The 20,225-nt window shown below is 33.6% G+C and overlaps 1 protein-coding gene across 2 annotated transcripts in view; it reads left to right on the forward strand.

The window, feature by feature from the left end:
- SASS6 (SAS-6 centriolar assembly protein) overlaps positions 1 to 20,225 on the forward strand; it is a 52,582-nt gene that overhangs the window by 27,199 nt on the left and 5,158 nt on the right. For both annotated transcript variants that reach the window (XM_082452032.1, XM_082452033.1), the window contains exons 9-14: positions 1,399 to 1,593; positions 1,725 to 1,814; positions 1,893 to 2,072; positions 2,515 to 2,596; positions 3,297 to 3,433; positions 5,236 to 5,364. In XM_082452032.1, the coding sequence (XP_082308158.1) occupies positions 1,399 to 1,593; positions 1,725 to 1,814; positions 1,893 to 2,072; positions 2,515 to 2,596; positions 3,297 to 3,433; positions 5,236 to 5,364 (813 nt within the window). The remainder of the gene's footprint in view (positions 1 to 1,398; positions 1,594 to 1,724; positions 1,815 to 1,892; positions 2,073 to 2,514; positions 2,597 to 3,296; positions 3,434 to 5,235; positions 5,365 to 20,225) is intronic.

Consider the following 20,225-nt stretch of genomic DNA (forward strand, 5'->3'; position numbering starts at 1 on the left):
TCCTGGGAATTTTCTTTTTTAAACTTCTGAGTATTGTTACCCAATTATGTTAAATTATACCTTTTAGAGATTAGTACCCTAAAGTTAATAATTACTACCATTTATTAGGTATTTACTATGTGCCAGGCAATATACTAAGTAGTATATGTAAGGGTTTTTGTGAAGATGAAGTTAAATAATTTATGAGGTGTTGTTTCTATTCTACAAATAAGGGAACTGAAGTTTAAGGAGGTTAAGTAATTCCCAGGGTCACACAGAAGAGCCAGGATATGTATTCTAAGTCTGCCTGATAGCAGAGTCTGTGCTTCTAAAACCACTATGGTATAATACTCTAAAATTATTTTGTAAAGTTTTTGTTAAAATCGAAAACTAACTAGGAATACTACATACTGGACTTTAGTATAGTATACTGGCAACATTTGGACTGATATTAGCTGATTGAGATGTGATCTAGTATAGATTTTTTTTTAAATCTATTTTTTAATATTATTTTTCATATTTTCCATTATGGTTTATTATAGGTTATTGAATATAGTTCCCTGTGGTATACATTAGGACCTTGTTATTTATCTGTTTTATACATAGTAGTTTGTATCTGCTAATCCTAAACTCCTAATGTATAGCCAGCCTGCCCCCCGGCTTCCCCTTTGGTAACCATAAGTTTGTTTTCTATGTCTATGAGTCTGTTTCTGTTTTGTAAATATGTTCATTTGTATCATATTTTGGATTCCACATATAAGTGATATCATATAGTATTTCTTTCTCTTTCTGACTTCACTTAGTATGATAATCTGTTTTTAATTAGCAATTATTGTCAGTTAACAATATCTCATGATTCCTTGCTGCCCTTGGAAACAGTTGAAGAGCTCAGGCCATATCTCACACTAATGAAATCAGAATCTCTTGGGCGTGGTACCAGGCATCAGTAGTTTTTAAAGCTTTCCAGGTGATTTCAATATGCAGACTAGATTGCGAGTCACTGCTTTGGTGGTAGAATGATAGGGCTTTCTTTTTATTTATATATTTTATGTATTTTGAAATTCTGTTATAATGAGCATTTATTACCTAAGTGATTTTTTTTAAAACTGTAAATTTCAAGACATCAGAAAATTCTTGTTACTGGTTTTCAAAAGTTCTAGTAATTTATTCATAAATAAGGATTGTTTTATTCTCCCTTGTTGTCGTTGCATTAGATACTAGTGTATTTTACAATTATATTTCAAATCTACAAGTTACATATGCCTTTAGAGAGACCTTCATTTCTTTAAAAGAACACCAGTACTAGAACTTTAAAGTTATTAAAGACTTTTTTTCTATTTTAAATATCTTAATTATAAATTACTGGACCAGCCAACTTCCCTTTTTCATAATGCAACTTTTTTTTTTTTCCTCCTCCAGGAGCTCCAGCGGGCTAAGCAAGAAGTCCTCTCTTTGCGAAGAGAGAATTCTACACTTGATGCTGAGTGCCATGAAAAAGAAAAGCATATTAATCAGCTACAAACAAAAGTGGCTGTTCTAGAACAGGAAATCAAGGATAAGGATCAACTTGTTTTAAGAACAAAAGAAGCATTTGATACAATCCAGGAACAAAAGGTCTATTTTAAAATTTTCTAAACAAATTGATGGTTTATAAATGATCTATAAATGATCACATTTATAAATGATGCTTTTCCTAAATAAACACAGACTTCCTAATTATTCATGTTTTTAAAAATATGTATCAGGTGGCTTTAGAAGAAAATGGTGAGAAAAATCAGGTGCAACTAGGAAAACTTGAAGCTACAATAAAATCATTATCAGCTGAACTTCTTAAGGTTTGTTTTTAAAAACTTAATAGAAAATTGATATTTCATTGGATTATGTAGAGATGTACATATGAAGTTCTTTTACAGGCAAATGAAATTATCAAAAAGTTGCAAGGGGATCTGAAGACCTTAATGGGTAAATTGAAACTGAAGAATACAGTAACTATTCAGCAAGAGAAACTCTTGGCTGAGAAGGAAGAAAAATTACAAAAGGAACAAAAAGAATTACAAGATGTTGGACAGTCTCTCCGAATTAAAGAGCAAGAGGTAGTTAATATTTTATATTTTTGCATGTGTGACTATTTGCAAAGCATAATGAATGTCCTCATGTACTTTTAAAACTTCTACTTCGTTATATTAGAGAATAGTTCTGGCTTTTTTTCCCCAAAAGAACATGACTATAATCAACAGAACTTAATAACCTATTTCAGTTTGAAAAGTTAGTTATCATGGCTCAAATACCTTGAGTGTTCATACGTATATATGTGTATGTATATGTGTGTATATATGTAATTATATGTATATATTTTATTTTACTGCTGAGCTAATTCCTTTCTTATTTAATAGTAATTAATAGTTGTTAATTATTTAATGAATACATTTAATGAATTATTTAATGAATACATTTAATGAATTATTTAATGAATACATTTCTTCAGTCTTTGTTTTAGCCTTTATTATGCTTACTATAAGGATTAACATATTTCAGGTATGCAAATTACAAGAACAATTAGAAGCTACAGTTCAAAAACTTGAAGAAAGCAAACAGCTTCTAAAAAATAATGAGAAGTGTAAGTATTTTACCTTTTTATGTAAATGAGGTTCGTAGCTTTATTCTTAACCTGAAATTTTTATTTGAATTCATAAGTCTAGGTAAATCAAGGTACTGCTATATACAAATAATCTGCTTTAAATGTACCATCTTAATGTCTTTGCTGTAGTAAATTATATCAACTGTCCTGTAAAACAGTTACCATCATTATTAAAAAAAACCCTATTACATGTGTCAGTAACCCAAAATTAAGTGTTGAAAATATTAACTATAATTTACTATTTAAATTCTTTACTACTACTTGTTATAATTGCTGTGTTTACCTACTGGCAATGGTATGAACTATTTGAAACAAAAATATGAGATTAAGCCTTTAACATTTTCTCAGTTTCTAATATGGATTATGAGAAATAAGAGCTTGATTTTTAAATAAACTGGAAGGTATCATTCTGGAAATGAAAGCCTTTAAAGAGATCCTTGACTAGCAGAAATATGTGCTTCTGATAGTAAAAGAATAAGGAGTCCTATGTGGCAGTTGCTAAAATAAGAATATTTAATGACAAAAATTTAGGTGAACCTATGTTGTTCTCCTGTGATATAAGGTAGTTTTAAAAACTTATAATTAAAAAAATTTCAATATAATTTTTAAATATTTAAAATTATTAGAAAAATAAAAATATTCAAAATTCTTTACCTTGTTTCTTGTTCTTTTATTTAAGTAATCACATGGTTAAATAAAGAATTAAATGAAAATCAGCTAGTGAGAAAGCAAGATGTATTGGGACCTTCAACCACTCCACCTGTACATTCTAGTATCAACACCATCAGAAGTGGAATTTCTCCTAACTCTAATGTGGTAAGATTTAAATTAAGATGTTGTGAGTGGTCTTAGTAAATTTTCTAAAACAAACATATTTCCAGATTGTTAGGTGCTGGTACCTAATATGACTAGAGTCCTACAATTTTTAGCACTGAAGTAGAGTTTAAGTTCCATTTGGAAGTGGGACATAAAGGTACACTTATTCTTAACAAAGAGGCTATATTTTAAGGGTATATGTCTTTGTAAGATTTTAATGGATATTGAAATCACTCAGTATTAACTAATGCCAAATGTGCTGAAAAACTGTTAACACACACACACAGTATTTAGGAGGCCTCAGTAAGGGAGAACAAGGTATGGGCTCAAGTTTGGCACTGTAGTGGAGGAGCCTAATCTGAATTCTATTAGAAGAAAAAGAGAGAAAGAAAAACCCTGTTACCAGGCTTGTCAGCTCTAGATTCTGGAAGAAACTCGTTAGAGTTTTTTAGCTCTGAGTACCTGGATCTGGCTTGGTATTATCAGCTAGGTCTAGGGATTGCTGGGAATTGACCTTGCACTCAGAGCGAGGTTTTGGGGTTCTCCTGCTGAACATAAACAGTTTCACAGAATATGAGCATCAGGCAAGGCCACTCTCTGACTGTGATCGATCAAGACAAAAACAAGACCACTTCATAATCATGTCCGAACACAGACAAGAATATGACATTGCCAAACCACAAAAATGGGCAAGTATCCTTCTATCCTGGCTAAAGTGAGTGACTGCTGCTCATTACTAATTATAGCTTCAGCCTCAATACATTCATCCTACCTTATTAGATAAGATTTATTCAGATACCCAGTCATATAGTTATCCCCATTTCTTGATAGCATCCAGTCCACAGCAAAGCCCTGTGTTCTTAAACTGTTCCTTAACTCACCTAACACATGACTAAGTCCAATAAATAACTCCCTTTTAACACTGTCTTACTGAGACACCTCTCTTTACTAGGTTCCACGTGGTGTGCAGTCTTCCTTGTTGCAAAGAGTGTGTACACCTCTAGATTTGTTTCTGGTGGTCTTTGACTGGAGGGCATTGGCAGAGGATTTAAAATGCAAATCCATAATAGAATTTTTAATCTACTCTAGTAAATGAGATAGTACTTGATGTTTAAAGGGAAAGGATTTGTGCTAATTTGGGAAAAGGTGCAGAATGAAGTGCCTGGTACTGAATTACGAACTTGAAAAAACTTGACAGGCTTAACCTCAATGACTGATGATAAATAGCTGTGTAAAGGGTATTTTTGTCATACAGCCACTTTTGTACATGAGTGCTTATTAAGATTTGTGTTGTAATTGTCCTCTTGTAAAAACAAACTTTTCATGATGTTCGTTAATGGTGGTGTCACTATATTGAAAATTAGTGGTAGAGCAAATTATTTCTAAGAACACAAATACTGTTTTTACTCAGTCTGGTAGAAAATTATTTTTATTTTATCCCTTATTGGCCTTTTGATCTATGACTACCCCTCAACCCCCTTTTCAGTAATTTGAGGCCTCGAGGGAACCAAGATGGTTCAGAGGTCTTTGTTTTACTTCAGTTCAAAGGCAGGTCCAGTGGTTTTGTTTTGTCTAAGCTTGCAAAGCCACTCTGAAAAGCCCTCTGGGCCAAAGGTATTCCAGCCTCGTGATATATTATATAATGAAGCAGAGTTTTGTGGTGTCATGATAAACAAAATCGGCTTCTGAGATAGTGTCCTTAGCTGTTAGTTATTATAACAGATGCTAATGCCTCCTGGATCACCAAATACCATTTAGAACTGATTTCTCATCCTTAACCTTTTTTATGCTTTTATTTTTAGGTTGAGAGTAGACTGACTTACCCAACTTGTGGGATTGGTTATCCTGTCTCCTCTGCATTTGCATTCCAGAATACCTTTCCTCATCCTATAGCTGCCAAAAATACCATCCACCCAGTTTCAGGACCAAAGGTAGCCAATTCTAATACCTTTTTTTTTAAAAAAATAGCAATTTATTTTTTAATTTAAAAAATTAATTTATTCTTTGATCAGTTGCTAAGTGTATTAGGTGATGTATTAGATGAATATATTTCTGAATATCTAGTGTATATGCTTACAGGAAATACTATCTACATTATATGATTTTTTTTGAGTCACTGTAATTTATAATAACCTAGATATCAGTATGTTTAAACTTTTTTTATTCCTGTTCAACCTCTCCATTTTTATTCATTCTTCTCCTTATATCTTCTACAACTCTCAAACTTATCTAGGATTACTGACTTCATACTGCCGGTATATTAGCTGTGGTGACATTTTGGATCCCATTGTCAGAATTTAAGGGTCTGATGGGCAGGGTTATAACAAGTTATAAAATGTAGTTCTGGCAACATTATCTCAAATAGCACACACTTAGCAATCCCTCCAAACCTTGATTTATTTGCGAAGGCTTTTTTCTGCTCACTTGAGTTTTTCATCATTGTTATTACTGTCTTAGATATATACACTGTTTTCACATGTATTATAATTCTATTTTCACTGTAATTTAATCCACCCAGATGAGCCACTGATTCTGTTTTCATTCCTAACTTCAGGTCCAAATTGATTTTTTTTCCTAAATCATGGACACAAACATTTTTGAAAAGAATATTTTATAAAAGGTAGAATTGAGGACTTTGAAACTGCTATTATAAACTCTTTCTCAAATTAGTTTTGGGCTGCCCTAAAAATAAGTTTGCTGTGTTGCTTAGGCACGTACTTCTTTTTAGCCATAACCTTATTAATTACTATTTGGAGCTATTGAGAATTCTCAGTGAAATGAGAATTAAGCCTGAGTTTTTATGCTTAGAATGTTATTATGTAAGGAGTATTTGGTTGCATTTAATTGGCTTTTCTTATACTGCTTATTGAAAATTAGATATGTGTAATCAAAGGAATACTGTTGTTTTTAAATAAATATCCGTATGCTCAAGTGTGTTTACGTCTTGGTATCAGTTTTTTCTTGAGAATTATTATCAAATTCACAATTGCTTTTTTATTTTAAACAGCTTTCCAGGAATATATATAATGTCCAAAATGAGGACAGGAACTACTACAGATAATTGCTTAGTTGGTAGGACTAAATATGACTTATAAGATTAGCTTTCTTATAGCTCTTCTGGAATCGGAGGAATCATTATAACAATCCTATTCTTAAATACTGACTCAAGACTTTCAGTGTCTCCTATATTATTGATCTCCATATTCTTTTGATATGCATCCCTAATAACAGCAACCAAAAAACCCTAATACTAACAAAACACTTTGAGCTTGAATCTCTGATACATGAATATTTATTTATTTGTGAATTGAATGCATATACTACTCAATTATAATGGTTAAAAACATGGAATCTGTTGTTAGAGTTTAAATCCTGCCTCTGTCAGTATGAAGTTGGGCAAGCCAGTAACAAGCAAAAAACAATATCCAACTGTTGTGTTTCAGTTTCTCCATTTGTAAAGTGGAGCAATAATTTTATCTATCTTACTGGATTATTGTGAGTGTTAAGTGAGCTGCTGCATTTGCTTAGAATAGTGCCTGGTACATAAGTGCTTCATTAATGTTATCCGTTATTATTAATAATAAAATGTATTCCAAAATAGAAATTAAAGAATGAGATGAAAAAATGTGTATAAATCAAAGTTAAAAGATTTTCTTCTCATACCCCAATGGGTGGTTGTAATCACTGCCTGCTATGGAGACCACTAATCTAGGTAGTCTTGTGCTAGCAGCCATGGCGATTAAAACATGTTCTTTTTAGTTGCAGTTAAAAAAAAAAAAATCATTTAATGACATTGAATCTGTGATGTACCTGATTTCTTAAAATGTTACTGTCAAGATTTAGTACATTCAAGTAGTTGTTTAACTGTGAGGATGTAGAGTAACATGAGTTAAATTAAGAAAGAAACAAAATCATGCTGAAGGAAATACATAGGAGTGTTTTAAAAGATCGTGCCATGCTGACAAATAGAAAGATCACTTGATACTTTTAAAGCAAAATAGACAAAATAACTTGTTTCTTCACTTTTATTTTTGAAGACAGTAATCTCTAAGGAATTCATTCATTCGGTATATATTTAATGAATGTCTGCTGTGGCTAGACATTGTTCTAGTTGCAAGAGATATAGCAATGAACAAGACAAAGTACAGTTTGTGGTGAAACACCATTATGATGGTTAACTAGTATCTTTCAGACTAACCTTTTATTAAAGAGGAGATGTTATTTGATGTCAAAGAAAGTACTTGTGACAGAATCTCTTAAAAACTTTAGAGTATCTGATTCTGATTCTTTTTGTGTGGCGTAAATTCACAAAGTCAAACATGATCAGATTTCATCCTGGAGATTATGAAGTAGGTGAGGGATTGTCTGCAGTAAGAAAGGAACTGACATCAGATGATTGATTAAATTTTGATAGTGTTTAGCCCAGAGTGTGTATTCAGAGACAGATTTTATCTAGAGATAGCATTTCTCAGTTTGATTAACCACCTCATTCCACAGATGGTTCTAAATTAATTTTTATTTCTTTTGTATTAACTATTTAAAAAATAGATAAAAATATATGAGCATGGGAAGCTCCCAAATATTTAAGAGGATGTATTGTCTAAATGTACCTACTGTGGTCCCTAGTCCCCTTCTCAGAGAAAAAATCCTGGGAGTTTTTTGTGATATATTCGAAAAATACTTAAAATATATACAAGGATATATGTATATGTCTGTATGTTTGTATACATGAGTGTTGGTATAGATAAGCATAAATAGTACATGCCCACTGTTCTACACCTTGCTTTTTTCGTTTAACAGTATTATCATGGTACAGGTCCATTTTCATGTATTAGAATGTACGTTTTTGCTTGCTTGTTTGTTTTTAATAAGTTAGAAGTATTCCAGTATATGGATGTACTATAATTTAATAGTGCTCTGTTAATGGATGATTAAGTTGTTATCAGTCTAGATAGTCATACATGTTTCAGCAGTTATCTTTGTATATACTTCTTTGTGGCTTTGTACAAATAGATTTGTAGGATAAATTCTTTTTTTTTTTAATTAATTTTTATTGGAGTATAGTTGCTTTACAATGTTGTGTTAGTTTCTGCTGTGCAGCAGAGTAAATCAGTTGTACGTATACATATATCCACTCGTTTTTTAGATTTCCTTCCCATTTAGGTCACTACAGAGCATTGAGCAGAGTACCCTGTACTATACAGTAGGTTCTCATTAGTTATCTATTTTATACATAATAGTGCATATGTGTCAATCGCAATCTCCCAGTTCATCCCACCCCCTCTTCCCCACTTGGTAACCATAAGTTTGTTCTCTACATCTGTGACTCTATTTCTGCTTTGAAAATAAGCTCATCTGTACCATTTTTCTAGATTCTACATATAAAGGATATTATACGATATTTGTTTTTCTCTTTCTGACTTACTTCACTCTGTATGACATTCTCTGCATCAGTCCATGTCTCTGCAAATGGCACAATATCGTTCCTTTTTATGGCTGACTAATATTCCATTGTATATATGTACCACATCTTTATCCATTCCTCTGTCAGTGGACATTTAGGTTGCTTCCATGTCCTGGCTATTGTAAATAGTGCTGCAATGAACATTGGGGTGCATGCATCCTTTTGAATTCTGGTTTTCTCTGGTTATATGCCTAGAAGTGGAATTGCTGGGTTATGTGGTAGCTCTATTTTTAGTTTTTTAACGAACCTCCATACTGTTCTACATAGTGGCTGTACCAATTTACATTCCCACCAACAGTGTAGGAGGGTTCCCTTTTCTCCACACCTTCTCCAGCATTTATTGTTTGTAGATTTTTTGATGATGGCCATTCTGACCAGTGTGAGGTGATACCTCATTGTAGGTTTGATTTGCATTTCTCTAATAATTAGTGATGTTGAACATCTTTTCAAGTGTTTGTTGGCCATCTGTATGTCTTCTTTGGAGAAATGTCTATTTAGGTCTTCTGCCCATTTTTTGATTGGGTTGTTTCCTTTTTTGATATTGAGCTGCATGAGCTGTTTGTGTATTTTGGAAATTAGTCCCTTGTCAGTTGCTTCGTTTGCAAATATTTTCTCCCATTCTGTGGGTTGTCTTTTCGTTTTGTTTATGGCTTCCTTTGCTGTGCAAAAGCTTTTAAGTTTCATTAGGTCCCATTTGTTTATTTTTGCTTTTATTTTCATTACTGTAGGTGGTGGATCAAAAAAGATCTTGCTGTGATTGATGTCAAGGAGTGTTCTACCTATATTTTCCTCTAAGAGTTTTATAGTGTCCAGTCTTACATTTAGGTCCTTAATGCATTTTGAGTTTATTTGTGTGTGTGGTGTTAGGGAGTGTTCTAATTTCATTCTTCTACATGTAGCTGTCCAGTTTTCCCAGCACCATTTATTGAAGAGACTCTCTTTTCTCCATTATATATTCTTGCCTCCTTTGTCATAGGTTAGGTGGCCCTAGGTGCATGGGTTTATCTCTGTTCCATGGATCTGTATTTTTGTTTTTGGGCCAGTATTATACTGTTTGATGACTGTAGCTTCATAGTATAGTCTGAAGTCAGGGAGCCTGATTCCTCCAGCTCTGTTCTTCTTTCTCAAGATTGCTTTGGCTGCTTGGGGTCTTTTGTATTTCCATACAAATTTTAAAATTTTTTGTTCTAGTTCTGTGAAAAATGCCCTTGGTAATTTGATAGCGATTGCATTGAGTCTGTAGGTTGCTGTGGGTAGTATAGTCATTTTCACAATATTAATTCTTCCAATCCAAGAACATGTTATAGCTCTCCATCTGTTTGTGTCATCTTTGATTTCTTTCATCAGTATCTTATAGTTTTCTGAGTATAGGTCTTTGGCTCCTTATAGGTTTATTCCTAGGTGTTTTATTCTTTTTGATGTGATGGTAAATGGGATTGTTTCCTTAATCTCTCTCTCTGATCTTTCGTTGTTAGTGTATAGGAATGCAAGAGATTTCTTTGTGTTAATTTTGTATCCTGCAATTTTATCAAATTCATTGATTAGCTGTAGTAGTTTTCTGGTAGCATCTTTAGGATTTTCTATGTACAGTATCATGTCATGTGCAAACAGTGACAGTTTTACTTCTTGTTTTCCAATATGGATTCCTTTTATTCCTTTTTCTTCTCTAATAGCTGTAGCTGGGACTTCCAAAACTATGTTGAATAAAAGTGGTGAGAATGGACATCCTTGTCTTATTCCTGATCCTAGAGGAAATGCTTTCAGCTTTTCACTATGGAGTATGATGTTAGCTGTAGGTTTGTCTTATATGTCCTTTATTATGTTGAGGTAGGTTCCCTCTAAGCCCGCTTTCTGGGGAGTTTTTATCATAAGTGGGTGTTGAATTTTGTCAAAAGCTTTTTCTGCATCTACTGAGATGGTCATATGGTTTTAATCTTCAGTTTGTTAATGTGGTGTATCACATTGATTTGTGTATATTGAAGAATCCTTGCATCCCTGGGATAAATCCCACTTGATCATGGTGTATGATCCTTTTAACGTGTTGTTGGATTCAGTTTGCTAGTATTTTGTTGAGGATTTTTGTGTCTATGTTCATCAGTGATATTGGCCTGTAATTTTTTTTGTGTGATGTCTTTGTCTGGTTTTGGTATCAGGGTGATGGTGGCCTCATAGAATGAGCTTGGGAGTGTTCCTTCCTCCGCAATTTTTTGGAAGAGTTTTAGAAGGGTAGGTGTTAATTCTTCTCTAAATGTTTCGTAAAATTCACCTGTGAAGCCATCTGGCCGTGGACGTTGTTTGTTGGAAGATTTTTAATCAGTTTCAGTTTCAGTACTTGTGATTGGTCTGTTCATATTTTCTATTTCTTCCTGTTTCAAACTTAGAAGGTTGTATCTTTCTAAGAATTTGTCCATTTCTTCTAGGTTGTCCATTTTATTGGCGTGTAGTTGCTTGTAGTAATCTCTTATGATCCTTTGTATTTCTGTGGTGTCCATTGCAACTTCTCCCTTTTCATTTCTAATTTTATTGATTTGGATCCTGTCCCTTTTTTTCTTGATGAGTCTGGCTAATGGTTTATCAATTTTGTTTATCTTCTCAAAGAACCAGCTTTTAGTTTCATTGATCTTTGCTATTGTTTTCTTCATCTCTATTTCATTTATTTCTGCTCTGATCTTTATGATTTCTCTCCTTCTACTAACTTTGGGTTTTGTTTGTTCTTCTCTAGTCGCTTTAGGTGTAAGGATAGGTTGTTTATTTGAGATTTTTCTTGTTTCTTGAAGTAGGATTATATTGCTATAAACTTCCCTCTTAGAACTGCTTTTGCTGCGTCCCATAGGTTTTGGATTGTCATGTTTTCATTGTCATTTGTCTCTAGGTATTTTTTATGTCCTCTTTGATTTCTTCAGTGATCCAATGATTATTTAGTAACATATTGTTTAGCCTTCATGTGTTTGTGTTCTTTACACTTTTTTTCCCTATAATTGATGTCTAATTTCATAGCGTTGTGGTTGGAAAACATGCTTGATATGATTTCAGTTTTCTCAAATTTACTGAGGCTTGATTTGTGACCCAAGATGTGATCTGTCCTGAAGAATGTTCCATGTGCACTTGAGAAGAAAGTGTATTCTGCTGCTTTCGGATGGAATGTCCTGTAAATATCCATTAAATCTATCTGTTGTAATGTGTTATTTAAGGCTTGTGTTTCCTTATTAATTTTCTGTCTGGATGATCTATCCATTGGTGTAAGTGTGGTGTTAAAGTCCCCCACTGTTATTGTGTTACTGTTGATTTCCCCATTTATGGCTGTTAGCATTTGCCTTATGTATTGAGGTGTACCTATGTTGGGTGCGTATGTATTTACTGTAGGACAAATTCTTAAAAGTAACTAGGTCAGAGGCATTTTGCCTATCTAGTGACTGATGTTAATCAGCATTTCCCTGATTATTAAGTGAGGAACATCTTTTTATGTATCTATGGATTATGTTTCCTCTTCTGTATAATTTCTCTTCATTTCTTTTATTCATTTTCTGTTTGGGATGTTTAACCCCTGTAAGATGGCATCATAAGTGTTCTTTATATATTCTGAACATTCACTGGTCTGCTGTTGGTTTTATATGTTAACTGTTATTATTTCCCAATTTTTGGATTATCTTTTTACTCTTTTTAAGGTGCCTTTTTAAAAAATTTAAAACTTTATTATAGTTCATACATGCAATCCTCCCATGCTTAAGTTTCCAGTTCAATAATTTCAGTCAGTTTATAGAGTTGTGGAACCATCATGACAGTCTAGTTTTGAGCATTACATTTCCCCAAAATGTTCCTTAGTGCTTTTTTGCAGTTAATCCACACTCTTGCCCCCAGCCCTAGGCAACTACTGATCTGCTTTCTGTCTCTATAAATTTGCATTTCAGATGAATAGCATCATACATTATGTCTGCTTTCACTCAGCATGACTTTTTTGAGCTTTGTCCAGGTGGTAGTGTGTATCAGTAGTTCATTCTTTTCATTGCTCAGTAGTATTTTGTTGTATGGGTATACAACAACTTGCTTATCCATACATTCATCAACTGATGAACATTCAGGTCATTTTCAGCTTTTGAGTATTACAAATAAAGCTATGAACATTTGTGTACAAGTCTTTGTATTTCTCTGGGGTGAGTACCTAGGAATGGATTGGCTGACGATATATATTTGATTTTTAAGAACCTACCACACTTTTCCAAAGTGGTTGTGCCATTTACCACTAGCAGTCTGAGAGTTCAAGTTCTATATCCTTATCAACACTTGATATGGTCAATTGTTTAATTTCAGGCATTCTATTAGATGTGTAGAAGTATCTTGTGATTTTAGCATGCATTTCCCTAAAAGCTAATGAGGTTGAGAGCAGTTTTTTTATGTGTGTGTTTGACATCAGTATATCTGCTTTGGTGAAATATCTATTTGAATCTTTTGCCTGCTTTAAAATTAGGTTGTTTCTCTTGAGTTATGAGTTCTTTAAATATTCTGGATACAAGTCCTTTATCAGATAAATGTTTGCAAATATTTCTTCCAGTCTGTGGCTTCTCTTTTATTTTCTCTTTTGAAGAACAAAAAGTTTTTAATTTGATGAAGTCTAGTTTACCAAATTTTTTTCTTTAGTTGATGATGCTTTTGGAGTCGTATCTAAGAACTCTGTGCAACTACAGGTGGAAATAAGATCTATGATCCATTGTGAGTTACTTTTTTTATGTATAGTATGAGTTTTATGTATGGAATGAGGTAAGGGTCTTGGATTTTTTTGTTTTGTTTTGGCATGTGGATATCCAGTTCTCTCAGTAACAGTTGTTAAAGACTTGATTTAGGCAAATCATTTGACCATAAATGTAAGAATTTCTGGACTCTTAATTCTGTTTCATTGATTGTCTATCCTTGTGCCAATACCACACTGTCATGATTACTGTGACTTAATAATATTAAGTTTTGAAATTGAGTAGTATAAATCCACCAACTCTCTTTTTCAAACTTGTTTTATTATTTTAGATACTTTATATTTCCATATAAATGTTTGGATTCACCTTGTCAACTTCTACAAAATAGCCTGCTTGAATTTTGATAGGGTATATAGAATTTATAGATCAATTTTGGAAGAAATGTCATTTTGACAATATTTTGATTTTAAATCCATGAATGTTAATATGCCTCTCCATTTATTTAAGTATCCTTTAATTTCTCTCATCAGTGTTTTGCAGTTTTCAATGTCAAATTCTGCATTTCTTTTATTAAATTTATTCCTAAGTATTTTACTCATTTTGATGCCATTGTGAATGTAATTGTTTTATTAATTACTTTCTCTGAATATTCATTGATGCTGTATACAAATGTAATTGATTTTTGTATATTGACCTTGTATCCTGAAAACTTGCTATACTCATTTGTTACACTCATTACTAGTGGCTTTTTAATGAATTGATATGATTGTGTGATTTTTCTCTCATCAGTTAATAGATGTATTATGTTGATTTTCAAATATTGTATAAGCCTTGCATTCTTGGGATGAACTTCACTGATCTAAATGTTAGTCAGATTCAGTTGGTTGATTTTGTTCAGTTCTTCTATATCATTGTTGACTTTGTATTAGTTACTGAGAGAGGAGTGTGGATATCTTCAATTATTATTATGGGTGTTTCCATTTCTATCATTTTCCATTTAATTCTATCATTTTTTGCCTCATGTATTTTGAAGCTCTTGTTCGGTGCATACACATTTATAATTGTTATGTCCTCTTGGTTGCTTGACCCTTTCATCATTATGTAATTTCCTGTTTCATTTTTGGTAATTTTTCATGCTCTGAAGTCTACTTTGTTCGATATGAATATAGCTACTCAGGTTTTCTTTCGAGTGGTGTTTCCGTGGAGTATCTTTTTCCACCCTTTTTCTTTAAACTTGTGTATATCCTATTTAAAATGGTTTTCAGGTAAAGGGCATATTTAGTTCCCTCTATTTTTCATTCCTTTGTTTCCCCTTTCTTGACTTCATTTTTGGATTATTTGCACATGTTTTAAATATTCCTTTTTAGTTCTTCTGGTGTGTTTTTTAATTATATCTCTTTGTACACTTTTTTTTTTTAGTGGTTGCTCCAGGCATCATAATAAACAGTTAGCTTTTCGCAGTATGTATAGAATTAATATTTTACCACTTCAAGTGGAATATAAATATGTTACTACCATATAGTCCATTTACCTTTACCCCTTTGTTTTGGTATGTCATATGTATTACAGCTATACATTGGAAACTATCAGACAGTGCTGTAATTTTTGCTATTAACAAATATACATATGTGTAAAACACTTGAGAAGCATGGTCCATTATATTTATCCCTGTTTACCATTTCTGTTGCTCTTCCATTATTCCTGGTATTCCATGTTTTCCATGATATCACTTCCCTGAATAATAAAATATTATTTAGCTTTTGTTTTAGAGGAGGTTTTCTGGCACAGAAGTTTCTTTGTTTTTCTTCTTCTTGGAAACACGCTTCTTTCACCTTCATTCCTGAATGATATTTTCTCTGGACATAGAATTCTGTATTTATAGTTTTTTTTCCTTAAGCACTTTAAAAATATTCTACTTCCCTCAGACTTCCGTGATTTCTGATGAGAAATCTGAAGTAAATTCCAACTGTTGTTCAACTGTATATAATGCATCCTTTTTCTCAGGCTGCTTTCAAGATTTATTCTTTTCCTTTAGTTTTCAGGAGTCTGATGATGTGTCTAGGTATGAATTTCTTTGTATCCTTTTTGGGACTTGATACCTTTTACCAAATTTTGGAAGTGTTCAACCATTATTTCTTAAAAATGTTTTCTGCCCTACACTCTTCCCCCGTCCTTCTGGTACTCAGGCAACATGAATGTTAGACCATGTCTGTTTTCCCATAGGTCTGTGAGGCTCTCTTCTTCCTTTCTTTTTTCTCTGTTTTTCAGATATGATAATTTCTATTGATTGATCTTACAGTTTAATGCTATAGAGTCCATCCAGTGAATTTTTTCAGTTCTTAAATTTCCATTTGTTTCTTTTTTACATGTTCTATTTTTTTTTACTGAGACTTTTTCTTTACATTTGTTTCAAGAGTATTCACTTTTACTTCTTAGAACATGGTTATAATAGATACTTTTAACTGCCTTTCTGATAATTCCATTATCTTTGTCATCTTGGAGTTGACATCTGTTGGCTTGTTTTTTGCCTTGCAAATTACTTAGATTTTCCTGGTTCTTTGTTGAGTGATTTTGGATTCTGTCTGGATCCAGTATTGAATGTTATGAGACTCTAGATGTTGTTTAAATCCTAAGGAGAATGTGAATTTAAAACTTTTTTTTAATTAAAAAAATTTTTTTTTGTAGCAAATAGTTTTGTTAGGTTCAAATTGCAAATTCTGACTTACCGTTTGTAGGCTGTGGTTTCTGTGTCAGTTCAGTCCTTAAAGAGTTAGCCCATGTTATTTGGATCTGTCTATGTGTGCACCATCCAGTAGTGCCTGTTCTGTGACCTGGGTGGTGGTTTACTCCATAGTTGAGTTCTCAGAGCCTTTGGTATGGTGACTATGGTCAGATCTTGCATGTCCAGCTTAGAATAGAACCCAATAGTTCATATACAGCTTTTATAGGATCTCTTTCTTGAGTTCCTTTCTCTCTGTGATTTCCCTCCAGATTTCAGAATCCCCTGAGTCCTCCTTCCTGAAAACTGGCTAGAAATCATGGACCTAAATTCCCTGGTCTAAGACACAGTTCCTGCAATTGTGTCTGTGTCTGGTGCCAAACATTGGGAGGACAGAGAAAGAAAAAACATAATGAGAATTTGTATCATGCGTCTGAGACCACAGCACCTCTGGTCAGAGGGTGTGATTCCCCTCTTTCAGAGTTTTAGGTGCCTGCTTGGCCACTGCTGTTATCATCGTTACCCCTTTCGCTTCTGTTTCCACTGAGTTGCCTGAGGGTTGGGGCAGATGAGAACTGTGAAAGAAGGGGGATTTTCCTTACTCTCTTTGACACTTAGGAATTTGTTCTTTCATTTCTCAGAGCAGAAAGAAGACTATACCTTGATATTAATATTGTACTCTGGCTTTCTTAGCGTTTACATGATGTATCACTTTCTGTCCTTTTACTTTTACCAATCTGTATCTTTATATTTAAACTGGATTTCTTTTAGATATCTATACCTGACTCTTATATTTTCATCCATTCTGACATTGTCTTTAACAATTTAAAATTTAATGTATATACTGATACGTTTTATCATCTTGCTGTTTGTATTCTATATATCCCATCTGTTCTTTGTCCCTCTTTTCTACTTTAATCCTGACTTTTCAATTAATTGCTGATTTTATTTTGCATTCTATTTTGTCTCTACTTATTGGCTTTATTTTTTTTTTTGCTCTAGAGTTTACAGTATACATCTTCACCTTATCATAATCTATCTTCAAAATTTTATACTACTTTCCATATAATGTAAGAACCTTACAATAATTCCATTTCCTCATTCCTGTCCTGCTGACTATTGTCAAAATTTTACTTCTGCATTTGTTATGAATCCCACTTTTTTTTTTTAAACAGTCATATATCTTTTAAATAAATTAAATAGGGAGGAAAAAGTCCTTTTACCCATATACTTACTATTTACACAACTCTATTCCTTTATGTAGATCTACATTTTCATCTGGTATCATTTTCCTTTCTCCTGTAATGAAGATTTCTTACAGTGCAGCTCTTTAAAATTTCTTATAGTGCATGCCTGTGGGCAATTCATTCTTTCTGCTTCTGTCTCATAACATTTTTATTTTGACCTTATCTTCTCTGCATTTAGAATTCTAGGTTGACAAGTTTCTTTTTTCCTTTCAGCATTTTGAAGCCATCATTCCATAGTTGCCTGGATTGAACAGTTTCTGGCCTGGCCATTATTTCTTCACTTTTTTTTTTTTAACTGTTGTGTATTTATGTATGTGTGTATGTATGTATGTATGTATTTATTTGGTTATTTATTTACTTATTTACTTATTTATTGCTGTGTTGGGTCTTCGTTGCTGCGCGCGTGCTTTCTCTAGTTGTGATGAGCGGGGGCTACTCTTCGTTGCAGTGTGCAGGGTTCTCATTGCAGTGGCTTCTCTTGTTGTGGAGCACGGGCTCTAGGTGCACGGGCTTCAGTAGTTGCAGCACACAGGCTCAGTAATTGTGGCTCACAGGCTCTAGAGCGCAGGCTCAGTAGTTGTGGCACGCAGGCTCAGTAGTTATGGCTCACAGGCTCTAGAGCGCGGACTCAGTAGTTGTGGCGCACGGGCTTTGTTGCTCCGCAGCATGTGGGATCTTCCTGGACCAGGGCTCGAACCCGTGTCCCCTGCATTGGCAGGTGGATTCTTAACCACTGCGCCACCAGGGAAGTCCCTCTTCACTTTTTTTGTTATCTCCTTTTAGTATTACAGTTACTCATGGTTGATCACATGATATTGTCCCATTGAGTCTGTTCATTTATTTGCTTCATTTTATATATATTAGATTCTAATGCTTTCTTAAAGTTCACTAATCTTTTCTTCTGCATTGTTTAATTTGCTGTTAATTCTGTCGAGTGAGAACTTTTCATTTTAGATATTTAATTTATCATCTCTAGAAGTTCCATTTCATTCTTTTTTATATCTTCCATTTTTCTCATACTTTTGATTTCCATTACATCCTTGTTCATAGTTATAATTGTTTTAACATGTGCATCCTTATTCTATCATTTGTATCATCTCTGGATCTGTTTCTGTTGAGTGATTTTTCTTGGTATGACTCATGTTTTCCTACTTGTTGTCATTTCTAATAATTTTTTTTTAATATTTATTTATTTATTTTTGGCTGCTTTGGGTCTTAGCTGTGGCACACGGGATCTTCGTTGCGGTGCATGGGCTCCAGAAAGCGAGGGCTCTTCATTGTGGTGCGCAGGCTGTCTAGTTGAGGTGTGTGGGTTCAGTAGTTGTGGCACGTGGGCTTAGTTGCCCCACAGCATGTGAGATCTTAGTTCCCCGACCAGGGATCAAACCCACATCCCCTGCATTGGAAGGCAGATTCTTGACTACTGGACCACCAGGGAAGTCCCTTTAATAATTCCTGATAGGATGTGGAACATTGTTAATGTTACATTGTTGATTATCTGGATTTTGTTATCTTCCTTTAAAGGGTGGCAGGTATTTAAGTTACTTGTGGATCCCCTGGTCCTTTTTGAGTTTTTTTTTTTGTTTCTCTTTTTTCCTTTAGCTTTACTAGGATGCATTTAAAGTAGCTTTTACTCAAGGGATAGTTCAGCCCTGTTATGAAGCTCCCCACAGAATGCCCTAAATGATTACCAAGGACTGTCCACTTTGTCTCCATGATTATGAACCTTGGAAGTTGTTCAGTGTGAAACTCCCATTTTTATTTGCCCAGCGTTGTGGAGTTTTACCCTATGCATGTTCCTAGTACTCAGCAAAAACTCCAGGGGATTCATGTGTAGATTTCTGGGGCTTGTTCTCTTTATAGCTCCCTTTTCTTCAGAATTGTGCCTTGCAGCCTTCAGGCACCTCATCCTCCCTGAACTGATTTTAATCTCCTCCACTTAGCAATTATGTTCTTTCTCCGTACCTAGAGTCAGGAAGTGCCTCTAATTAGAAAGCTGGGTCAGTTGTAGGGATCACACTTTTCTTAGAGATCACAGTCCTGTACTGCCTGTTGTTCAGTTTCGGGGACCATTCTTTTTGTTTATTTTGTCTGGTTTTCTAATTATTGGTGGCTGGAAACTATATTATGTATTAATATCTTATGCTCTTTAAATTTTCTTCACTCTTGCATGTTTATTTTTCTATAAGGAATATGAAAATCAGCTTATCTCACTTTTTAAAAATCCTGTTTGTATTTAATATGATCTGATATCTTTAGAATATTGAACCCTGATAGCCAAGGACAGCAGCATATACCTTTCTCATTTATAATTTTATCCTATTAAGCTAGTATCTCTCCCTATTTTATTAGGATTTTTTTTTTTTTTACCAAAAATAGATATTTCTTATCTTCTCATGCCTTTTTCTCTTTTTTTCTTTCTTTCTTTTTTCTGCATGCGAGTTGTCATACCTTTTTTCTTTCATTTATTAGTATGGTGACTTATATTTATAGACTTCCTAACATAGAACCCATTCCTGGTATGAAACCCCCTCAGTCATAGTCATTATTATTTTAAGTAAACTACTACATCCTATATGCTTGATATTTTAGTTTGGACTTTTGTATAGATTCTTGGATTACTTTTGACTATTTCAATATTCAAATTCCTAGCACTCATTTAGAATCCTTAAATATG

The sequence above is a fragment of the Balaenoptera physalus genome (genome assembly GCF_965194825.1).
Source record: "Balaenoptera physalus genome assembly, chromosome: 1".
In the NCBI taxonomy this organism is placed as follows: Eukaryota; Metazoa; Chordata; class Mammalia; order Artiodactyla; family Balaenopteridae; genus Balaenoptera; species Balaenoptera physalus.